Source organism: Phycodurus eques, chromosome 5, assembly GCF_024500275.1.
Source record: "Phycodurus eques isolate BA_2022a chromosome 5, UOR_Pequ_1.1, whole genome shotgun sequence".
NCBI lineage: Eukaryota > Metazoa > Chordata > Actinopteri > Syngnathiformes > Syngnathidae > Phycodurus > Phycodurus eques.
The window spans coordinates 28,990,916-29,012,328 of NC_084529.1; the positions used below are offsets into that span (position 1 = coordinate 28,990,916).

Genomic DNA, 21,413 nt, shown 5'->3' on the forward strand with positions numbered 1-21,413 from the left:
AAGTCGACTTCTGAATGGTTTAAAAGGCCGAGTCAAAGTCCAGACTTGAATCCGATTGAAATGAAGCGGCATGACCTTAAAAAGGCCGTTAATGATCGAAAAACCTCCATTTCTTTGCTGAATTCAAACAATTCTGCGAGGAAGAGTGGGCCAAAATATCTCCACAGAGATTTGAAAGACTCATTGCCACTTGTAGAAAGTGCTTGATTTCAGTTGTTGCTGCTGAGGTTGGCCCAACTGGTTATTAGGCTGAGGGGGCCATTACTTTTTCCACACAGGACCAGGTAACTGAATATTTTCTTTCTATGCAAACTGGGGAAACTATGCAAAAATATGACAATTTGAGAAGGGGGCCAATACCTTTTCACGGCACGGTAGCTCCCTGCTAGTTAAGGTTGTGCAAACAATTATAGAAACACTCAACAGTTGGACTTGTACATTCAAAGGTTGAGTGAAGGTCATATTAAGTTCACCTGGAAAGGTATGGAGCATTTTAGGTTCATCCTGAAATTGCACCCGAAAACCCAATATTGTATCCATAACATTTTGTTATTAAGTGTATATATATATTTTTTTTTTTTCTTTTTAAAAATATATACAAACGGATGACATATAGCCATTAGCCACATGATTGTAGGTTAGGCCTAAGAAGAGGGAGGACAAACTCTCTGACCCTTGGTCAGATCATGGTTAGGAATTCCAGGTGAAGGCTACTGGGAACCTGCAGCAACTCCAGAGCCTGCGAGGACGGGGAGAAAGGAAACGTAACCGGGAAACGATAATGCGCATCCATCATCAGCTGAGCGGAGCCGTCGTGATCTTGTCGAAGCGACTGCAACAGAGAGGACATTTCACTTTTCTGACCCAGCGTCCATTACGTGACATGACTTATTTTAAAGCAGTCAGATCTGAGAACGGAGAATGGAGCTCACCTGAACTTTGCGGACAAACGATGAGGCTACTCTCTTCTCAAAACCATCAGTGGGTGTGTATGAATTCAGAATCTTGACAATCTGTACGACGGTATTCAGTTGAGCATCTTAATAATTGGAGTTGTACAAAATTGTATGGAACTGGATCATATACCTGAACTGTGTTGAGCTCAGTGCATTTCTCGGTGATCGCCTTGGCATCGTCATCTGTGGACTTTCTAACCTGTAGCAGCCAGGCAGCCTCAGTCAACGGCTTCAGAGTGTCTATCAGATGACAACTCTGGAGGTCTTTCTCCTGTAGCCACTCTTCCAGGTAGCTGATGTTACATCTATAAGAGCAAAATCCCTGTCACGCTTGTGGCACACAGCAGCCTGTTCTTGCAAGCATTTAGTAGCATGTGAAGCCAGTTGTTTCAAACTTGGGTTTTTAAGTTGGACAGTGATTTTAAATTGGATCGGTAAATCGGTGCGTTAGTAAAGTCCAGCTTTTTTCACCTCAGGCAACCGTCAAAATCTTTTCTTCCACAGCAGTGCTTTGAAACAATAATCCATGCCTTCGTCACACGCTGGATTACTGTAACGCTCTTTACTTTGGAGTCAGCCAGTCCTCCCTCAAACATCTCCAACTAATTCCAAATGCTGCTGCTCGGCTCTTAACTGGAACGTGAAAGAGGGAGCAAATAACTCCTATTCTGGCCTCCCTCCACTGGCTACCTATGTACTTTATAGTTCGTTTTAAGATTCTGCGAGTGATATGATCTCACCCCAGCTTACTTCTCCGAGCTGCTCCATCACAATAGCGTGCCGGTGACTCGGGTCAGCTAACCAGCTGCTCCTGGAGGTAGCGAAGTCTAAGCGAAACCTTAAACGGGATAGCACCTTTTCTATTGCTGGTCCCAAACTATGGAACAACCTCCCAATGCACATCAGAGACGCACACCCACTATCCATGTTTAAAACCTGCCTTAAAACACTTTTTTTACTCCTTCCTCTGCCTTTGTTTTAGTGTCTCGTTTTTCTAATTGTTTTTAACTTTGTCATTGTTTTATGGTTCCTAAATTATGTTACGTTTGTTGTTGTTTTATGTTTGATTTCTATTTATGTGCATCACATTGTTTCAGGTGCAGTTCACTTATTCAATGCCTTGGACGTTTATATTCATGTTCATCAATTTGTTGGTGGTTTGTTTGTGTGATTATTCGTCAAGTACTTTTTTTCAGCGGGTAGGCGTGAAAGGGGTTTGTTAATCACCGTAATGACTAACAGAAGCCTGTAGATGTTGGTGTTTCATTGCTTTGGGTTTGAGATCAGCATAGCTTTTGAGTCGAAGAGGCAGTGAATCTTGGCTTGTCACGTCCATTATGAGGGTGATAAATCTCAAAATGTTAGAAGTTGGACAAGTTTAGGCCCCTCACACTGGAACAGAGTATGTACCTGTATATGTATGGTACAGTGGCTGGAATAAGTATTTAACACGTCACCATTTTTCTCACTACATATACTTCCAAAGGTGCTATTGACATGAACATTTCACCAGATGTGGAGGACAACCCAAGTAACCCATACATACAAGAAAGTAGAAGAAATAAGCTCAGAAATTACGTTGTGGGTAACAATGTGAACTGACAAAGGGAAAAAGTATTGAACACGCCAACTGGTATTCATTTAATACTTTGTACAAAAGCCTTTGTTTCCAATGACGGGTTCAAGACACCTCCTATATGGACAAACTAGTCGCATGCATTGCTCTGCTGTGATTTTGGCCCATTCCTCCACACAAGCAGTCTTCAAATCTTGAAGGTTCTGTGGGCTTCTATTATGGACCTTGAGTTTCAGTTCTTTCCATAGATTTTCCATTGATTCAAGTCAGGTGACTGGCTGGGCCATTCTAGCAGCTTTATTTTTGTTCTTTGAAACCAATTGAAGGTTTCCTTGGCAGTATGATTTAGATCATTATCCTGATGAAATGGCCACCCTCATTTCATATTCATCATCCTCGTAGATGGCAGCAGATTTTTGTCAAGAATGTCTCAGTAAATCTGCCCATTCAGCCTTCCTTCAATAATATGAAGTTTACCAGTACCATTTGCTGAAAAGCAGCCCCACATCATGGTCTTCCCACCTCCAAACTTCACTGTTGGTATGGTGTTTTTAGAGTGATGTGCAGTGCCATTTCTCCTCCAAACGTGGTGTGCATTATGGTATCCGAACAGTTCGATTTTGCTCTCTTCAGACCAGACTATATTCTCCAAGTATTTAACTGGCTTATCCAAATGTTGTTCAGCAAACTTTAAACGAGCTTTGACATGCTTTTTCTTGCAGCAATGGGGTCTTGCGTGGTGAGCGTGCATACAGGCCATGGCGGCGGAATGCATTACTCACTTTTTTCCTTGTGACAACAGTACCTCCTTATTCCAGGTCTTTTTGAAACTCTCTAAAGGTGGTCCTTGGTTCTTGGACAACTCTTGATTATTCTTTGCACTCCTCTGTCACAAATCTTGCGAGGAGCACCGGATCGAGGCAAATCTATGGTGGTATAATTGGCTTTCCACTTACGTATTATGGCCCCGACCGTGCTCACTGGAACATTCAGTAGCTTAGATATGCGCCTGTAACCAATGCCATCGCTATGTTTTGCAAGGATTAGTTTGCGATAGTCTGGAGACAGCTCTTTGCTCTTACCCATCATGAGATGCGTCTTGACTCACACCTTGAAATGAGACCTTTTTGTAGGCCATCAATTACGACTGAACCAGCTGACATTCATTTGCACTGACAAGAGGCTGGACTGCTGTTTGATTATTGATAGATTTTAGGTGTTGTCTTGGCTTTCCATGCCTTTCTGCACCTCCCTTTCGTCATGTGTTCAATACTTAGGAGGCGTCTTGAACCTGTCATTGGAAACAAAGGCTTTTGTACAAAGTATTAAATAATACAAGTTGGCGTGTTCAATACTTTTTCCCTTTGTCATTTCACATTACACACAACTTAATTTCTGTTCTTATTTGTTGTACTTGCTTTGTGTGTATGGATTACTTGGGTTGTTCCCAACATCTGGTGAAACCTTCATGTCAATAGCACCTTTGGAAATATATTTAGTGGGAAAAATAGTGATGTGTTAAATACTTAATTCATCTGCTGTATATAGTATATAGTCGCGGTAGATTGTAGAAAGTGTGTCGTGATCATGAGAAAAGATTAATACCCAGTTCATGGAGTGTGGCAAACGCAATTTAAAAAAGCCACTGGTGTTCAACTTGAGCCATGCGGTGAGTCAGTGTTGATCAGAGCGCCTTAGTTGTATATCTGAAATTCTTATTTTACTATTAAAAGCCATTTGTCCGTTTTGTTTTTGTTGGTTCGTAATTTGAGGTGCCACAAAAGGAAACAAATATTTGCGTCAACGTCACTGTTCTGCTTGACATGTTTCTTTTCACAAAAAGCTCGTTTTCCCCACATTTTGGTCAGAAACCATGTTTTTGGTGTAACCAACCCCTGTTCTATGGATTATTACTATAGAATGGAAAAAGCTAGAAAGAACCTTTTTGGTGAAAGAAAGTCTACACTTTCTTTTGGTAGGTTCAGTGCTTCTATTGTTACAGAGCACAATATTGCCTGGATCTTGAAATATCGGTCGAAATGCTTGAAAACGGCTGGCAATATGGGGAGCTCTGCTTTGAAAACGGCTGACAGTGAATGAGTTCAAGTTCTAAAAATAAATCCAATTTAGTTCTGGAGTGTGATGCAGCATTTTTTGCCTTTTTTGTGGAATGTGCCGTGGCAAAGTTTTGCACGTGACCAGTGCAGTGCAGGTTTACTGGACAAACATCTAGTTTGGAATACAATATAGTGCTTAACATTTTTGTACAATGTCCTTCCTACACACACACACAAACCTAATTTGCATTCCTTTCCTACAGGAACACATGTCTTTCCGGAGTAGCAGGTTGTTGAGAGTGGTCGCGCCAATGTGGAAGAGCAGTTGCTTGACCACCTGTTTCATGAGGTGTGGCTCTGTGCCGTGTTGCATCATGTTTGTGTGGAAGTGAGAGAGCCGCTGAATAATGAAGGAGATGGTGTAGGTCTCCATGTCTGAATTGTTGTTGCTGGACCGTTTAATGAAGCCCCTGGGCTTCATGCTGGAAATCCCCTGTAAACTCTCATGCTCCAACATACCAGGTACTGGGGAGAGAAAAGCAGTTCGTAGGAGGCCTCCTAATAAATAGATTTCTTTTTTTTTGTGTGCCTTTTTTCATACCAATCGCAGGGGTGAGAGCTCTTTCCATCGCCGCAATGAACCGGTGATAGATGCAGATAGCCAAGTCGCTGACAACTTGCTGGTGGTCTGACAAATCAAAGTTTTGCAAGCAGTTGTTCACCTGACGCGGAGTGCTTTGTTTCCTGAATTCCTTTGGTGAACAACAGTTACAACGAGATCGATGAAGCGCATCTGTTGTCATTGGTAATAAGGTTAACAAAAAAGTGCTCCCTACCTCCTCTCCACTGTACTGCTTGAGACAGTTGAGCAGCTGGTACATGTTGGACAGCCAGAAGACCAGTGAGGCCAAGTCATTCTGGTGAGCCTGAAACAGAAACATTCGGTTGCATACTTTTATTCATTTGCTTTTCAAAAGTAAGACGGGAAGGTTTATATCAGGTCAAGACACCTGCGTGCGGCTGGCTTTACTTCTGTTGGCAGCTTATTCCATTTGTGTGCATCATAACAGCTAATTGCTGCTTCACCATGTTTGCTTTGGACTCTGCTCCTCTATCTGACCTGTCACCTGAGTCTGTAGATCTCAGAGTCCTACGGGGTTTATATTCCATTAAACCAAACCAGCACCCCCCCAAGGAAACCACAAAAATGTTTTTTTTTTAATAAAAAAAAAACAAAAAAATAGCACTGTATTATAATACAAGAGAATGTAGAGACATAAGCTAGTGTTCCATCCATCCATCCATCCATCCATCCATCCATCCATCCATTTTCTACCGCTTATCCGAGGTCATGTACTGTAATATTTGTGTGTTGGATGTGTGCCTTTATGGGGCGTGTTGAATGACATCGGGAGCTGAAGTCGGTTTGGCTGGTTAGTCTGCGTGTGAGCGGTCTACGTGTGAGCTGTAGCCTACAGCAGCTCCTTGTGAGTGTTCTCCTTTTGTATTTGTGTTTGAGTGTTTGTCTCATTAATAAACAGTGTCATCAACTGGACCTCTCCTTGCCGACATCATGGGCTTCACAGTACCTTAACTGTTCAAATGATTTCGTTTTCAGTTCATAAGATAAATGTTTATTGCTGTTAATTTATATTTCAGAATCTCAAAAGTCAATTACACATGAAGGGAACTGTAAGGGGAAGCTATAATCTTGCCGTGAGTCTCTACAGATATATTTGAGAGAGTAGATAAGAATTTAAAAGAGCACACTTAAAACTCACCATGCTGACCTTGTTGACAGCACTAATAGTCACATTCATAAAAGACTGGAGTTTGTCTTCGTCGTTCATGTAGTCCGCATGGCGTATGCACATGAAGAGGATGTGAGCTGGCAGAACAGGGATCATGTTGACCGCCACACCTTTGGGCTTGAGATCTGCAAGAGAGTAGAATATTAGATCCCGTATTGATGAGAACCTTGTCTCTTGTTTCTCTATGCTTTTATTCACTATTTTCCTTAAAATGTCTTTCAGGTACCAGTACTCACAATACATCTGCTATGTGATTATAGCAAAACTGAAATGATGGAGGAAAAACTTAATAAATGAACAAGAGCGCTGAGTGGAATGCGAACAAACTCCAAGGCCAAGAACATCCGGCTCTGATAAAAAAAAATATATATATAATAATAATAATAATAATAATAATAATAATTGGGGGGAAAAAACTTAATCGGGATCTGTTCCGCGCTTGACCTTTAGACATAAATACAAAAAGGAACATACCTACAATAAGGTTTTGGATGAGTCGGGATTCATCCTCTTTCTTGTACTCCAACATTCCAAGATAATGTTTGGGGCTAGGTGAAGAGGTTTTTTGGGCTGTGTGACATACAACAGAACTTTGAAGCCAGAGGTGAAACTAGTCATTCTATATTGAACTCGAAAAGGGCACAAGATTACCTTTTTGTGCCGTTTCAAGGCTTATCATATGATTCTCTAATTGTTTAATGATTCTTTCCTTTTGGTCGAGGAGATCCTCAAAGTCCTTAAAGACAAACAGAATTTGGTAAACACTGGCCGGTACTGTGAGCCTTCACATAAAAACGACACCTACCAAATTTTTAGATGATAACTGGGAAGCTTCGAGTCTCAGTCGAATCTTGGCGTCTCTCTCCATCTGCAGTTGCCTGCTCTGGTGATCCTTCTCCTCTTGAAGGTCTTTTATTTGACCTTGGAGGTCCTTCTTTGTCTCCTCGAGCCCCTCAACTTGCTCCTCAAAGTGCCTGGAAGGAATCAAAAGCGGTCGGAATACGGACAGGACGATCAAAACATCCAACTTCAATCGGAATATTTCACCTGCACTTTGAACTCTCTTCTTCAATCCTCCTTTGAAGGGTATTTTTAATTGCATCTGATTTTTCTTTAAAAGTACCCCAAAAAAAGTTACAATACATGCAAAAGCCAAACTTAATTGCAAACAGCCACTACCCAGGGTTAAACTCACCTTCTAACTCTTTTGTTTGCTCCCCTACAAGAGCCTCAAGCTCGTTCTTTTGTCTATGCAGCTCTGAAATCTGAACTTTCAGCTGAGGTATGACCTGACAACAAATAGGTCACGTCAACAAATCATTGTGTATTCATTGCAGAAAATATTAAATCCCTCCAGAACACTCAAACGTACCGAGTTCTCGCTGCTCAGCCGGCACACCTCTTGGCGAATGTTGTCATTGATGTTATTTTTCTCAATGAAAAGAGTTTGCAAGCTGCTGTTCTCATTTTGAAGGTAATCCATTTTCAGTCTCAAGCCTTCCATTTGGGTCTCATAGCTTTCCTTCTGCTCCTTGCGGTGGTTCTCCAATGTTCTGTCAAAAACAATGTCAAGCAGCTCAAGTGTGTACATGTTTTCTCTCACTGTGATTATGTGAAAGGATGACTGTGACACCCAATAAAAAGACCTGGTAGCTTTCTCTAAACCATTGAAGGCTGCCAGAAGGTCTTCGGCTTCATATGTCTTCTCAGAATAATCTGCAGTTAGCCTTCGGAAACACAATAACAAAACGCTCCAATGACATCAAAAGCTGAGTGAGAAAAAGGGAGGGAATGTAATTGAACGATTACCCCAAAAGTACATCTTCTTCAACAACGCTGCCTGCGAGTAATCTGGAAATCTCACGCAGTTTAGCTGCAAAGAAACATTAGGATCAGAACAATTTGTCGGTTTAACATGAGCTGTTTTCTGTTTTAATTTCCAGATCATAAGATATCAGAGATCTTCCATACCTCTTGCTTCTTCCGACTGTTGTTTCATCCTGCGGTCTACGTTATTCTTCTGATTCTGCAGGTTGCTGAGGTCCCTGCGGAGCTCTGGAATGACCTTGACATGCTTGGTGAGCTGGGCCACCTGATCCTGCAGGTCAGCGGCCATCTGGTCGCCATCCTCCATCTTCATTTGCAGGCTGACTCTCTCATCCTTCAGCCTCCTGATCTCCTCTTTCAGGCTTCCCAGTTCCTTCTCGTGGTCCTGTCTTTGGATCCCAAGGTTGTTCTCAGCGATTCTGATGAGACAAAACCTCATTAGTTCTGGATGACAACTGAAATGTGTTGCAGACAAAGTTTTTTTTTTTTTAAACCTACTTTCGAAGCCTTGCTTGAGTTTCTTTCTCCTCCAGTAGATTCATCTTTATTTGATCAAACTTTTCTGTCAGAGAACGTCAACAGTCTGATACAGATACATAAAACGGACAGATCGTCTAGAATATATAGCTAGACCCTGAGTACCTTTTTGTTCTTTGGAGGAAGCTTCAAACATTTTCTCCATGTTCTGTTTCTTAATGATTAACCCATCAACTTCACTTTGAAGCTCAGTCATTTCCTATGGTGCAAAAAGAAGAGGAACGTTTTAAAGAGCATAATAGAACATTGTGCCAGACATTATTTTGTAGCCCACAGCGAAAAGCTCAAATGTACATCAGCTAGCTACCTCAGGCATCTTGGCTCAGATACAATTTAGTCTTTATATTTCTAGTGTAGAATTAAAACAGTATTCCTGAGAAGTTCTTTGAAAATCACTTGTGTATTACAGCCAGAAATATGCTGGTAATAATTCACCATTTGACCTGTGCAGTCTCGGTCAAGTACTATGGCCAGATAACGGTGGAAACCAATATATATTGGCATCCTGACATAGACCCACAATTTAAAACTATGGTAGTGCACCAAGGTGCTCTGATTTTTGATGATGACATTTCATGCAAAGAAAATATGGAGTGCCCATCATCCCTTTATGGAAAGAGCCGTGTTGTGATGAGTATGGGTATTTCAAAGTTGCTTCTTCACACCGTCGAGTTTGACAATTGATGACATCATTTTATCAACACGACAAGCAAAAAGGTTTGACTTAAACTTTCTAAGTTCGGTGAACTTCAGCCTTGGCTTGGTTGGCACTGTGGGACAGCACCGCTGACGGAACAAGTAATGATGTGGTTGAGGTGCATGACATGCTTAAGCGTCACATTTTGAACTGAGCGAGCTCGTCAGCTAGAGACCGGGCTCTGCTTCTACCACTCTAAATTTGGACAAAAAAATAAAATACATTTGCGTCTTCTCACAAATAAAGTTCCATTGAAGTGGCGTTTTTAGGGCGACATCGTTTGAAATGTCACAGTATTTATCGAATTGGAGAAGACTTGGATTGTCAGCCAATCGGAGAAGGAGCTCCCCGAGTAGCAGGCGCAACAAAAGGGTCAAGGAGATATGTTGAGAAATTATATTGTTTTACTCTAATTTGAAGACGTTTTTCGACCAGATTTTCTAGAGGCAATATCACACAAAAAATGTTCCCCAAAAGGCCATTTGTTTCTGACACGCACACAAAAATCTTCAGAACCGATCATCCCATTTTTGAAATTGGCCATTTCAACCAGACTCAGCAGTGTGGCAGTATACCATTTTTGGGAGCTTTTGTCACGTTGCTACTGTGTAAGGTCTCGAAAGGAGAAGCATTTGAAATCTTGTGTGATGAAAGATTTACAGAAACAAAAGCTAAACTGCGATTCCGACCTGTGGATCCCCTTTGACCTCAATTACTAACACACAATTTCGCTATCGGTGCAGTCTAAAATGAGCGTGTCGATATCGCTTAGCAGCAAAACTTGCCTTCTTTACGGTCAACCATGAACTTCTAGGCAATCATTTTACTTTGCCATCCGGCATTTCCATTGACTTCGAAAACCAGTAGAAGCGTTCACTCATTTTGGAGTGAATGCCAGATTTAAGGCAACGAGCACAATTAGGTAGCTGACTGGCGAGGCCGGGGGAGGATCGATGTACTGTATTGAGGACTAAAGTAGACGCCGAAGTTTGTTGACCGAGCTGTTGATGCAAGTTTTGCAGGAATGTAGCCAAGGGCTCCGGGGACAAGGCCACATCATACTGAATGCACGCGCATGCCTTCGACGCAGTCCGTCGTTTGATCACGTCCTGGCAGGCAGCCGTCTTGCTGTCCGAGCCATTTGTCTGGCATAGACTTGAAAAGGATGTTCGCCATTGGATCAACAACAAATGCCAGCATCCAAAGGTTCAGACTGATGTGGATCCATCCATGTTTATGTGGATCCTGCGGTTGCATGTCTTTCACTCGATGAAGCAGCACACTGAGCAGGCCTCAAAGATAAGAGTTCATAGGCTCCCGTGGATCTTGCTTGGCCCAAGACTTCACCAATAGAAAACTTCCAATCTTTGTCTGCAGGATGAGTGACAAATCATGTGGAACACATCAAAACCAACACACTTGGATTTGTTGAGCCTGCCTGGCCAGGTGCGGATGTCTTTCTTCTTTCTACTCAGAGTTGCTGGGTCCTTCTCCTCCTCCCATTTTCTTTGGTAATCAAACAAGAGGAGCCGTTATCGGCACATCATCCATCTGTGTTGATTATGTATTGTTCGTTTTTGCATTGCTGATATTTTGTATTGTTTTTGATTGATTGGGGGCCGGTCATATGTAGTGATCGCATCATGCACAATGTGTACAAATGACTTGTGGGGTGTGAAGAGCACATTGCAATGCTTTTGGAACTAGGATAACTGGTACATGGTTATCTAAAAGCTATTAAAATAACTGACCTACGTCATCCAGTCACATTGCAGCGACAACAATAAAAACTGACTGACCAGAAAAGCATCTTCTTTAACTCTCTTCTCTCTTGCTTCCAAAGATGCCTTCTGGTTGGCTGATTTTTCGAGCTGTGTCTCCAGAGCCTGTAGCCTGTCCATAGCTTGAGAATGGGAACTGGCCAAACTCGTCAGTCTTTCCACCAACCCGCGGTTGTCTTTACTCTGGGATTTAAGGTCCAGGGATTAGTTTACGTCTTCTCCGAGGACTGGACGACGAGCCGCGAGACGACATTTACCTGCTCCTCATTCTTCTTTCGGAGCTGCTGCACCCTGAAGGAGAGCTGAACTTGATGCACCAATCGGCGGATGGCGATAAAACGCCGCCGAGCCAGCCATGCTCTGGCGTACTTCTGCAGCACCATGGCCTTGCGTGCTTCCACTAGCTGAGCAATGATGATGATGATGATGCCATATAAAGCCTAAGTTTGATTCCGTATCTTCACAGAAACTGACAAGTAAGCTGCAGTTACAGACCTGGGTATAGGATTTACGGGCCAGCCAGCCTCGTGTGAAAGCTTGGATGGTGATGATGGCCAAGCGTACCGTTTGGTAGACCTTCTGTATGCGGAAGCCTCTCCAGTACCTCTGGATCACCACCGCTGACCAGCCCTGCTTCAGGTTTGCAGCGCTCACTGCTTTACTGCAGTTTCACAAACGACACAACAAGAACAAAAACGTGTGGATGTTTAACCTCGGAGTCTCCGGATCCAAAATAAGGCGAAAGCCACTAACCGTACGGTCCTCTTGCCACGGATGTAGTGTTGTATCAGGATGGTTGCCTGCCTCAAACGTAGGAAATTCCTTCTCTGAATCCACCCACGGACATATTTCTGGATGGTTATGCAAGCTCCTCGTAGTCGGTCCAGGCGCAGCTTCTCTAAGTATGCTACTTGACCAGCTCGGAGGAAGATCTTTGTGCGACCAAACTTGTATTGGTTGGGGTCCTGGAGATAGAGCCATGGCGAAAACACAACACAAAACCTGTGATTAGTCTTAATTGTGGAAGCGGGAAGAGGTACTGGTGTAAATCACAGCTGTCATCCAGTGCCATCCATGTGGAAATACAAGCAGATGCACTGAGCCAGACAGGAATGAGGCACACCTGAATCAACCTCTGAAGCACATATTTGCACATCTGTGTCTTGTCATTGATGCCCTCCTCCTCGTTTGTCATGAGGATACTGTAACGGCTGTAAAACTCAAAGTAGGTCCACCTGCAAAGAAAAGTTCCCGTCATTGGAATTTGATGTGCAAAACATTTGTCGTTCACTGAAGTCGAGTCAAAGCGGATTACCTTGACGGGTAACTTTGGGCACTGATGCGAATAGTTTCAAGCACTCCACAGGCCCGCAGCTGCTGCACCACCCTCCCAGAATCATATCTAAAAACAAACACATACGCAGTCACTCAAATAACAAGCTTGTAACAAAAAAAAAAGGACATAGCTACACTCATGTAAGGCTTTACTAGTACTTACTCAAATGGCAGCTTTTCATCATTTGGTTTAATGCAACGCACATAGTGAGGGGTTGTAGCGTTCAGTGTCTCCATAAGCAAAGAGAGAGAGCTGCAGAACTGCATTCGCAATGTGTCAGCACGGACACACAAACACGACACAAACTGCTAAACACACCGAGAGAAGGTAAACATGTCTACCTTATCTCCAACTGAGCTCCTCAGCTGTTTATTGGCCGATTTCACACTGGGCCTGGCCGGCTTCACTTTGATACCTTTCATGTTCAGACCTTCCTTCCCCTGCTCTTGGAAACATTTGGCCAGAAATGCAAACTGATAACAGAAACAAGAGAAGAAATATGTTACCCTTGAGAAAAACAAGGTTGCAAGGGAACACTTTCAGTTGTAATTTTGTGTGGATATTCTTATGTTCAGAAATAAACATTTTGTTTGTTTGTTTACCTGACTGACTCTCAAAACGTCAACCAGTTCTTCGTAAAGAGCATCTCGGTTCTTCTCAAGAAAACCTTTGCACTGATATTCCACCTGTTTAGCAACAAGACAAAAACATTCAAATCAACTGTTGTGCACTACCTGCACAAAAGGACACGCCTCTTAAAGACCCTGTAAAGTGCATCTGGTACATCAAATGAGGCTTCACAATCTTTTTTTCCCCAGCTGCTCGCAATTCTGCCTCTCTCTCCGTGGCGTACGTGCGCTCATAGCTGACTACGAGGTGCTTCAATGTGGCCACGCCAGCCCGAAGCCCTGGACCCCGGGCTGGCTGTGAAGTCGGGCCCCACCCCTCACTCACACGTGTTTCTCTGCGTGACATGCGCACGCTCACGGCCGACAACAAGGCGCACTAAAGTGGCCACGCTCTCTGAAAAGAAGACGTATTTTTATTGTGTTGGTATACGGTAGCTGGCTACCTTACCGCATGCATGCCACAACTGCGCAGGATATAATCGCTGATATGCGATTATATCCTGCCTCATTTGATTGTCAGGTAAAGGTCTCACATCACAATCCAGCAGCAGTTCGAGGGTGAGCCTTATTTTACATTTTATTTTGACTTTATTTAACCAGCTCATTGAGAGATAAATTCTCTCTTTCTCAAAAGCCAAGAGGCAGCAGAAATGATCAAATACGTGACACAACAACATTCTTACAATAAATATAAATAAAGACTACAAAAAATAACAGTGATACCAACATGCATGGCATCTAATTTAAAAACAGTGACAAAGCCGTAATGCTTTCAAGTACATGGTGTTTTTATTTTATTCATTCAAATTTGGCAGGCTTTAAGAATTGTTTTGGGCCTCTTTAGTGGGTGAGTGACTCGATACCTACGTGCCAATATGTTTCATATTTGTTTAAGTGCAATATTTGCGAACAGAGCCGGAGTCAGATTTATTTCGATTTTCTATTTATCGAAGATATTTCATTTATTGTTCTACATTGCAATGCCGATGTTCAATGTTCTTTAGAATTGAAAGTTAATTGTTCTTAAAAAGGATGTACTTGAATGATTATGCTCGATAATATTGTTATATCGCCCGTGACCCTTGTGAGGATAAAGCGGTATAGAAAAGGGATGGTTGAATATCATCATATCAGTGGCATAAAACAAAACACGTCTACGATCGTTTACTGTGAGAGTTTTGGGAAAATATATTGTCCTAAAAAATTGCTACCCTGGCAGGCCGAAACATAATATATTGAGAGAGGAAATCAAAATATTGTATCAATTATACAAATGAAAATCGGCACGGTAGCGGGACTGCGAAGCAACAAGCGTCATATCGCGGAGGTTTACTGTATCTGTACTCTGTGAGGATAAGTTGCAGGGACTCATTGTTCCAGGGCTGCGACTCATTGTTTCCAGACATGTGCATCCTGGGACTCACATGGTCTCAAGGGTAAAATTAGCTATCAAAGGCGCTCAAGTTCCTATATTGTGGGGGAGGGGCAACTCAAGCCAGGGCCCAAATGCGTCACCGGGCCCCGTTTTAGCCACGGCCCCCATAAATCTGGAAAACTGAAATGAGGAAAAACAGTTCAACACAATAGCTCCACAATTGAGTACAACATTGTTCTCTGAATTTACTTGACAGGGTCTTTTTATCAATGAACTAGTTATCTAGTGAATCAGAATTCAGTTTGATGGACAACTTTATCCTTCCAACATTGTGGGAAGAGCATGTGGAAGTTCCCTCTCTGTCCCTGCATGACTGGGTCACTTCCCAAAGCGAGGTCCATCAAGATATGCTCGGATACGTTCGGTGTCGAGGTACCCTACGGAACACCTTGCAGAATCATTCAAATCCCGATCGTGTGGGATGATCGAGGTGAATGTGTTCCGCACCTTGTCTGCAAAGTGTTGAATCACAAACGTCTCATTTGACAGCTTGGGCCTCTCAAACAAAGGATTGCTGTCCAGGTAGTTGGACAGTTTTTGGAGCCAGCTTTGATCAGTGCCTTGAGGAAACTGTAAAGCAAAGAGCCTATATTTTTATTTGAGCGAGAGAGTGATTGGAAAAAGAAGCATCCATATATTTGAGTCTTTTGTACCAAACATTCTTCATCAAGCAAGTCCAGGATTCCCATTTTGGCTTCAATCAAGTCAATGACTGGCTGATTGTCATAGAAATCTATCAACGTCCACGGGATGTCTTCTTTCATGTACTCCTCTTGTTCCAGTTTGAACACATGCTGGAGAGAAATAGGACAACTTGACTAGTCACTCAATCAAGTGTGCAGGCTTTTGTGCTAGTTTGGGACAAAAGGTGATACAAACCAAGTTAAACTGCTGCTGAAGCTTTTCATTGGCATAATTGATACAAAACTGCTCAAAACTGTTGATGTCAAATGTCTCAAAGCTGAGGGTCACATCATGAAAGTTGAGATGAAGAAACAATCAAAACGTATCAAATCAGAAGAATTACCCATAAATGTCCAGAACCCCTATGAAAGCATGTTGCTTCCCAGCGACCCGGAGTGCTTCGTTGATCCTGTTAATGACGCAGTCAAACATATGAGCGTAGATCCGCTTGGCGAGGGCATCTCTGGAATTCACTGCGCGATCTTTGTGCAACGGCTTCACCACAGTCTCAGAAACCAGAACAAGCCTCCGATTGCACAGCCAACGCACCAAGTCGTCTGCACGCACACCCAGCAACTCGCAGAAGATATGCAGATGTGGATCGCTGTGCTGAAAGTCATGACGTTTTAAAAGAAACAACAAAACAACATTGTCAAATGACTCGCAGTTCACAGCATTGGGTACACCCACACAATCGAATGAGAAGATCTGGTAAAGAACGTCGTCTCCTATTCCAAGGATAATAATAATACGTTCTGATGGACACTGTTAGAGAGGTCGTCTAAGGAAAATGTGTCGCTCTCTCCGTCTGCCGTTAATAGTGATTATTGATCACGCATCTACTCTAAACTCATTGCAGCATGCAACTTTGGCGGTGGTGTCTACATTATCCTATTGTCAGCCGGACATGTCTAAACCCAAGTAGGTTTTTCTAAAAAGGTAGCGCATTCAGCTACAATAGAAGACTCGCATAACATTCGAAGTGATAAAAACAAAGCGGGACACTGAATATCATCTCGGCTTACTAAAAGGAACACAAATAAACAAGTTCACTATGCATTTATTGTATAGGTTCCACGTGGTTTGTTTATGCTAAACAGCAAAAAATGATTTGCAGTGCAACGACAAATAAAATCACACAGCTATCTAAAAATACTTCAATACGTAGCAGCGGGACACAATTAATACCTCCGACAGTGTATATCAAAAGTGGGCATAATTCTCTTTTTTGAGGTAGATATTCCATTTTTTTTAATCCAACTCTTGTCTTGGATTTCATTACATTGTCCAGGTGTACCTTAATATTGTCGCCGGGGCAAATAAGGCCTAGAAAACAACAAGACTCACAGAAATGGATGACCTATCATCACCAGAGCTCTTCATTTCCACATTTCCCAGATGAAGAATGGCTGCAAGAACTTTGAAGACATCAGACTGGAAGTCCTCCTTCAGTCCTAACCAATCCAAAAGAGGTTCAATAAATATGATACAGTACCCCGCTGTTTTGTAATAATACATGTTGTTCCATCTGAGGAATCCTTTACCCAACAGTGAGAAGGTCTGCTGAGTCTCCTCCATGCCTTTCCTGTCATTCACACCATCAATAACGATATCGCCACCCAAGCTCGTATAGTGGAACTCATCTGCACTCACTGCAGGGAAAACCACAACAATGATGTGTGTGCCCGAAATCGATGCCCATACAGCAGTGAGATTCTGACTCAAACCTTCCCACACTTACTCAATTGGAGTTCCTTAAACTGTGGCAGATGTGCACAGGCGCACATTTGGTAAAATATGTGATAGTTCCGCTCAGACTCAGCCTGAAAGCAACAGCATTACGCATGTGAGACTGTAGAAGACGAATGAACCAGAATATCCAATGGTCATACCTGGAAAACAACTCTGGATTTCTCTAACAGGTAAGTCCTCATGTTTGCACCAATAATCCGATATCTGTTGTCAAAGCTGATCTCAGTGAATTTCCCAAAACGGCTGCTGTTATCGTTTCTGATCGTCTTTGCATTCCCAATGGCCTGAGAGAAAGTCAAGCAGTTTGTCACGACATCACTATCATGTTAACTAACATGACCTACCGTAATTCCTCGTGTATAATGCGCACCCGTGTATGATACGGACCCTCAAAAGTTGTCCTAAAGATTCAGGGAAACCCTTCAGCCTACAGGATGCATAATGCATTTTTACAATGCATGGTTTTGCTTCTACCCATATGATCAAAACATGAAGTATTATCTGTATTTTGTTAGGTTTTTTTTCAAAGAATTATTCTGAAGTTAAGCACTTTATTTGAACACACAATACTTTCTTTTTATTTACTTGCTCTTATTTTGAAATTCACAGCCCTACTTTTATTTAGTAAATGACAAAACCCACAGTTGTCCTCAGATGTTTGAATACCCAGGCAGAATTTGTAAGATGTGTGCAATTCTTTAAAGAAAACAGGAAGGACCAGGCGAAACACATCCAATTGTATTTTAATGGGATTCAAATTGAACTGTCAAGCATTTCAGAAAAGCATTATCATTCAACAAAACACAACCATAAAGAAATTAATGATGGTTGTTGTTCAGTCGTAGGTCGTATTAAAAAAAAAAAATAATATTTTACAAATTCTGCCAGGGTATGTAAACTTATCAGCACAATTGTACATATATGCAGTCATATGTACCACTGTCATATTGGAATGAAAGTGTAGGCTACACCTTTTTCATAAACTCTATGTGGTGGTGGCATACTAGAATGAAAGTGTACAACTTGTTCATAAGCTCTAGCTGGCGGCATACATTTATAAAATGGGAATGTTTTTCTCATTTTCCCCTATACCTATCTATAACGCACACTATTTACTTTTGATTTTTTTTTTTTTGGGGGGGGGGGGAATGCGCATTATACATGTAAAATTACAGTAAGCATTTCTCACCTCTGTTATGGGATTGGACGCTAGGACTTTGTCTTCAATTTGGGTTTTACTGCCAGATTTACTGACAACAGCAAAGTATCTCATAGCATATCGAGCTGACACAGTTTTACCAGCTCCAGACTCTCCACTGATGATGATAGATTGGTTCTTGTGGTCTCTGGTCAAAAGAGCAAATAACTGTTATTTAAAAGTATGATGATATTTTCCTTACATCTGCAAAGTTTTGTTTTCATTGCCGTGGATTTAATTGTCGAAAAAAAAATCAATCTAGCATAAGCGGAACGGAAGATGAATCATGAAAAAATATCAATCTCAGTTTTTAACGATGGGTAAGTATTCTTCCACGGAGGACCCCAAGAGACTCACACATTCAAATAAGTCTACCGGTGTCTTGTATTTTCCCACGGGCAACCATTTTAAAAAACACCACAATGTGTATAAGTCTTCAGCCTCCTTTAGATATGTTCTTTTACCAAAACTATAGCCTATAATGATATACTGCACAGTGCTGTGAAAAGGTATTTGCCCGCTTCTCAAATTCTTCTTTTCTTTTTTTGTTGTTGCATAGTTTCCCCACTTGAATGTTTACGATCATCAAACAGATAACACAAGCAAGCATAAAATGCAGTTTTAAATGGTGATTTTATTTATTAGGGGAAATAATTATCAGAGTTACCTGGTCCTTGTGTGGAAAAGGTAATTGTCCCCTAAATGGAATAACTGGCTGGGCCACCGTCAGCTGCAACAACTGAAATTAATCATTGTCTATAACTGGCAACGTCTTTAACATCTCTGTGGAGACACCGTATTTGGGCCTACTCTTCCTTGCATAGTTGTTTTAATTCAGTAACACTGGAAGGTTTTTGTGCATGAATGGCCTTTTTAAGGTCATGCCACAGCAACCAGATTTAAGTCTGGACTTTGACGAGGCCACTCCAAAGCCTTCATTTGGTTCTTTTAAACCATTCAGAAGTTGTGTTTTGGATCGTTGCTTCAGCTTGAGGTGACAAACCCATCGCCGAACATTTTCCTTCAAGATTTTCCGGTAAAGATCAGAATAACATTTACATTACAGTTACAGAAGAAGAAGAAGAAGAAGAAGAAAAAAAAGCTAACTAGATTACAAGTACGTTTTTATTATAAATAGGGATTATTTTGCAGGATTACAATTTTAATACAGGGAGAGGCTGGTTGTTGATTTTGAGCCACAACCTTTTCCAGCGTTAGCAGCGCATTACTGAATCATAAGGTGTGTGTGTGTGCGCGTGTGTGTGTGTGTGTGTGTGTATGTGCGCGCTTGTCAGCAAGGGGAGGGGTTAAGATACTAACTGCAAAGGCTGCCTTCATAAATGTAATTAGTCCCCCTTTTTTTCCCATTTCACTCTGTATATAGCACAAACTGAGTCATGTGGATACGTTTTAAAAACGTTGTTATGAAGCTAGGCAGCAAGGTGAACAAGAGGATAGCTCATCAGTCTCACAGCGCTGAGGTTTTGGATTTGAATCCCGAGTGACTTCAACTTTATTAGCTACGGGGACTGTTTCTTTAACCAATCAGATTTCAAATTCAGCTTGCTGCCTCACACTCAAGTCAGTTTTGTTCCTGTCCTGTGATTGGTTGGCCAGGTTCGACTAGAAAAGCAATCGGCACACATTGATACATGCAGTATAAACAGCATCCCGAGTGAGTGATTCATTTTATTGAAATAGTTCGTGTTTTTGTCATGTTATTTGAAAAATGTTGATCCCGAACTGTTCCAGATGATGAACACGTATGTGCTGTTGGATTGCAATTTATAAAGTATTGATTGATTGATTGATAATTGCGAGTTGTGACATGATAGCGGTGGTATTAAGAGGTGGATTACATTGAGTAGATCCCTGCTGTAGGCCTGGGTGCCAAATGCAAGGCCTGCCACTGTTAAAATGACAAAAAGTGTTCTTCTCTGTGCTCACATTCACCTGGCCATCTGTTTGTAAGCCTCCTCTGCCACCGCAAATATATGAGGGTCCATGTCGCCCATGTTCTGACCCGAGTATGCCTGAATGATTGCATCTCCGTAGATAGGAAGCTGCTTATAGGGATTGAAAGCCACCAGGATGATGCCTGCGGAAAGGAGACGACACACGGCGAGCTGAGAATACCACCTCAGCATTTCCACAGGCGAGGCGAGCCTTTCCCTCTGAGCCTACCGCAGTAGGTGTAGATGATTCTGGACTCCAAGAAGCGCACTTTGAGGTTGTGCAGGACTGCAGGTTCATGGAGGTAGCTCAGAGCAGTGAGGTCGTTCTCCCCAACCAAGATGTCCGGGTTGCGAAGAGGAGGGAGCTCTGGTGGCGACGACTCAACGGGGTACTTGAGTTCCTTTGAGGAAGGGATGGAGGTCAAAAGAAGTGTCTGAGCATCTTGCGCAAATACAGGCGTTCGTATGAACTTGAGAAATGTCACTTACTGTGCCATTTTCGAGAAGCAGCTGTAAAATATGATCTCCAAAATGGAAATCTCTCACAATTTCTGCTGATTTCCACACATGTTCAGCATCTGGAATCCACACTCTGTTGAACTAGAGTACAGATTGCAAAGTTACACACATTTCCCACTGTAAAGAGTTTCCCTTTAAGCTCAAATTTAAATTAAAAGCAAAACCACACAAGAACCTATTCAATGTTGTGGCACGGAGTAGTTAATTTCCCGTGCCCTATTGCCTCCCACAAATCACAAAAGCATTTACAAGGTTTCCATATGTCTCTCTGAACTCGTAGCCTATTATAAATAAGTAATGCGCACCGTGGCATCAAAAGCAGCTTTTTCTTACCTGCGTGTATAGTTGAATCAACGCCATGTTTTGGCATAATTGTTGCAGCCCCTAATGTCGGAATACTGCATTTGTTTATCACTGAATGACTTAAATTACCGACATTTTTAGTCCCTGGCCAACTCAACTATCATAAAACTCATCATTTAAATTAGAAAGAACGAAATGCCAATTCCGGTCAGCTTTTCAAAGTAATTTAGACACCCAATTGCCTTAATGCTAAATGATTGTTTTTCACTATTGGTGTGTGATTACATTTAGCCTGCAGTTAATTGGTTTACATACGAGTTCCATTGCGACATGTTTACGAACGCAAATGTGCTGTTTGGG

General features: G+C 42.0%; 1 protein-coding gene across 3 annotated transcripts; it reads right to left on the bottom strand.

Annotated features, from left to right (window-relative positions):
* Window positions 1-679: 679 nt before the first annotated feature.
* On the bottom strand, window positions 680-21,215 carry myo5c (myosin VC). Of its 3 annotated transcripts, none has more exons than XM_061676025.1 (40): window positions 21,084-21,215; window positions 20,721-20,831; window positions 20,461-20,632; window positions 20,230-20,374; window positions 18,268-18,424; window positions 17,219-17,362; window positions 17,068-17,149; window positions 16,871-16,978; window positions 16,674-16,780; window positions 15,876-15,935; window positions 15,670-15,735; window positions 15,296-15,436; window positions 15,090-15,212; window positions 13,181-13,264; window positions 12,920-13,051; window positions 12,741-12,838; window positions 12,558-12,644; window positions 12,366-12,477; window positions 11,996-12,207; window positions 11,738-11,903; window positions 11,500-11,646; window positions 11,261-11,425; window positions 8,870-8,963; window positions 8,726-8,789; window positions 8,372-8,646; window positions 8,210-8,273; window positions 8,047-8,127; window positions 7,773-7,953; window positions 7,596-7,689; window positions 7,448-7,511; window positions 7,206-7,374; window positions 7,052-7,136; window positions 6,875-6,970; window positions 6,371-6,525; window positions 5,426-5,515; window positions 5,191-5,341; window positions 4,829-5,114; window positions 1,087-1,261; window positions 933-1,013; window positions 680-832 (listed from the first exon to the last, which is right to left on the bottom strand). In XM_061676025.1, the coding sequence occupies exons 1-40, from the start codon at window positions 21,108-21,110 to the stop codon at window positions 680-682; spliced, it is 5,004 nt and encodes a 1,667-aa protein (XP_061532009.1). In that variant the 5' UTR covers window positions 21,111-21,215. The 3 variants fall into 3 exon arrangements, with proteins under 3 accessions (XP_061532009.1, XP_061532008.1, XP_061532010.1); XM_061676024.1 differs by adding an exon at window positions 15,522-15,603 and having other exon boundaries at window positions 15,670-15,935; XM_061676026.1 differs by lacking the exons at window positions 11,261-11,425; window positions 11,500-11,646 and adding an exon at window positions 15,522-15,603 and having other exon boundaries at window positions 11,807-11,903; window positions 15,670-15,935.
* Between the last annotated feature and the right edge of the window lie 198 nt (window positions 21,216-21,413).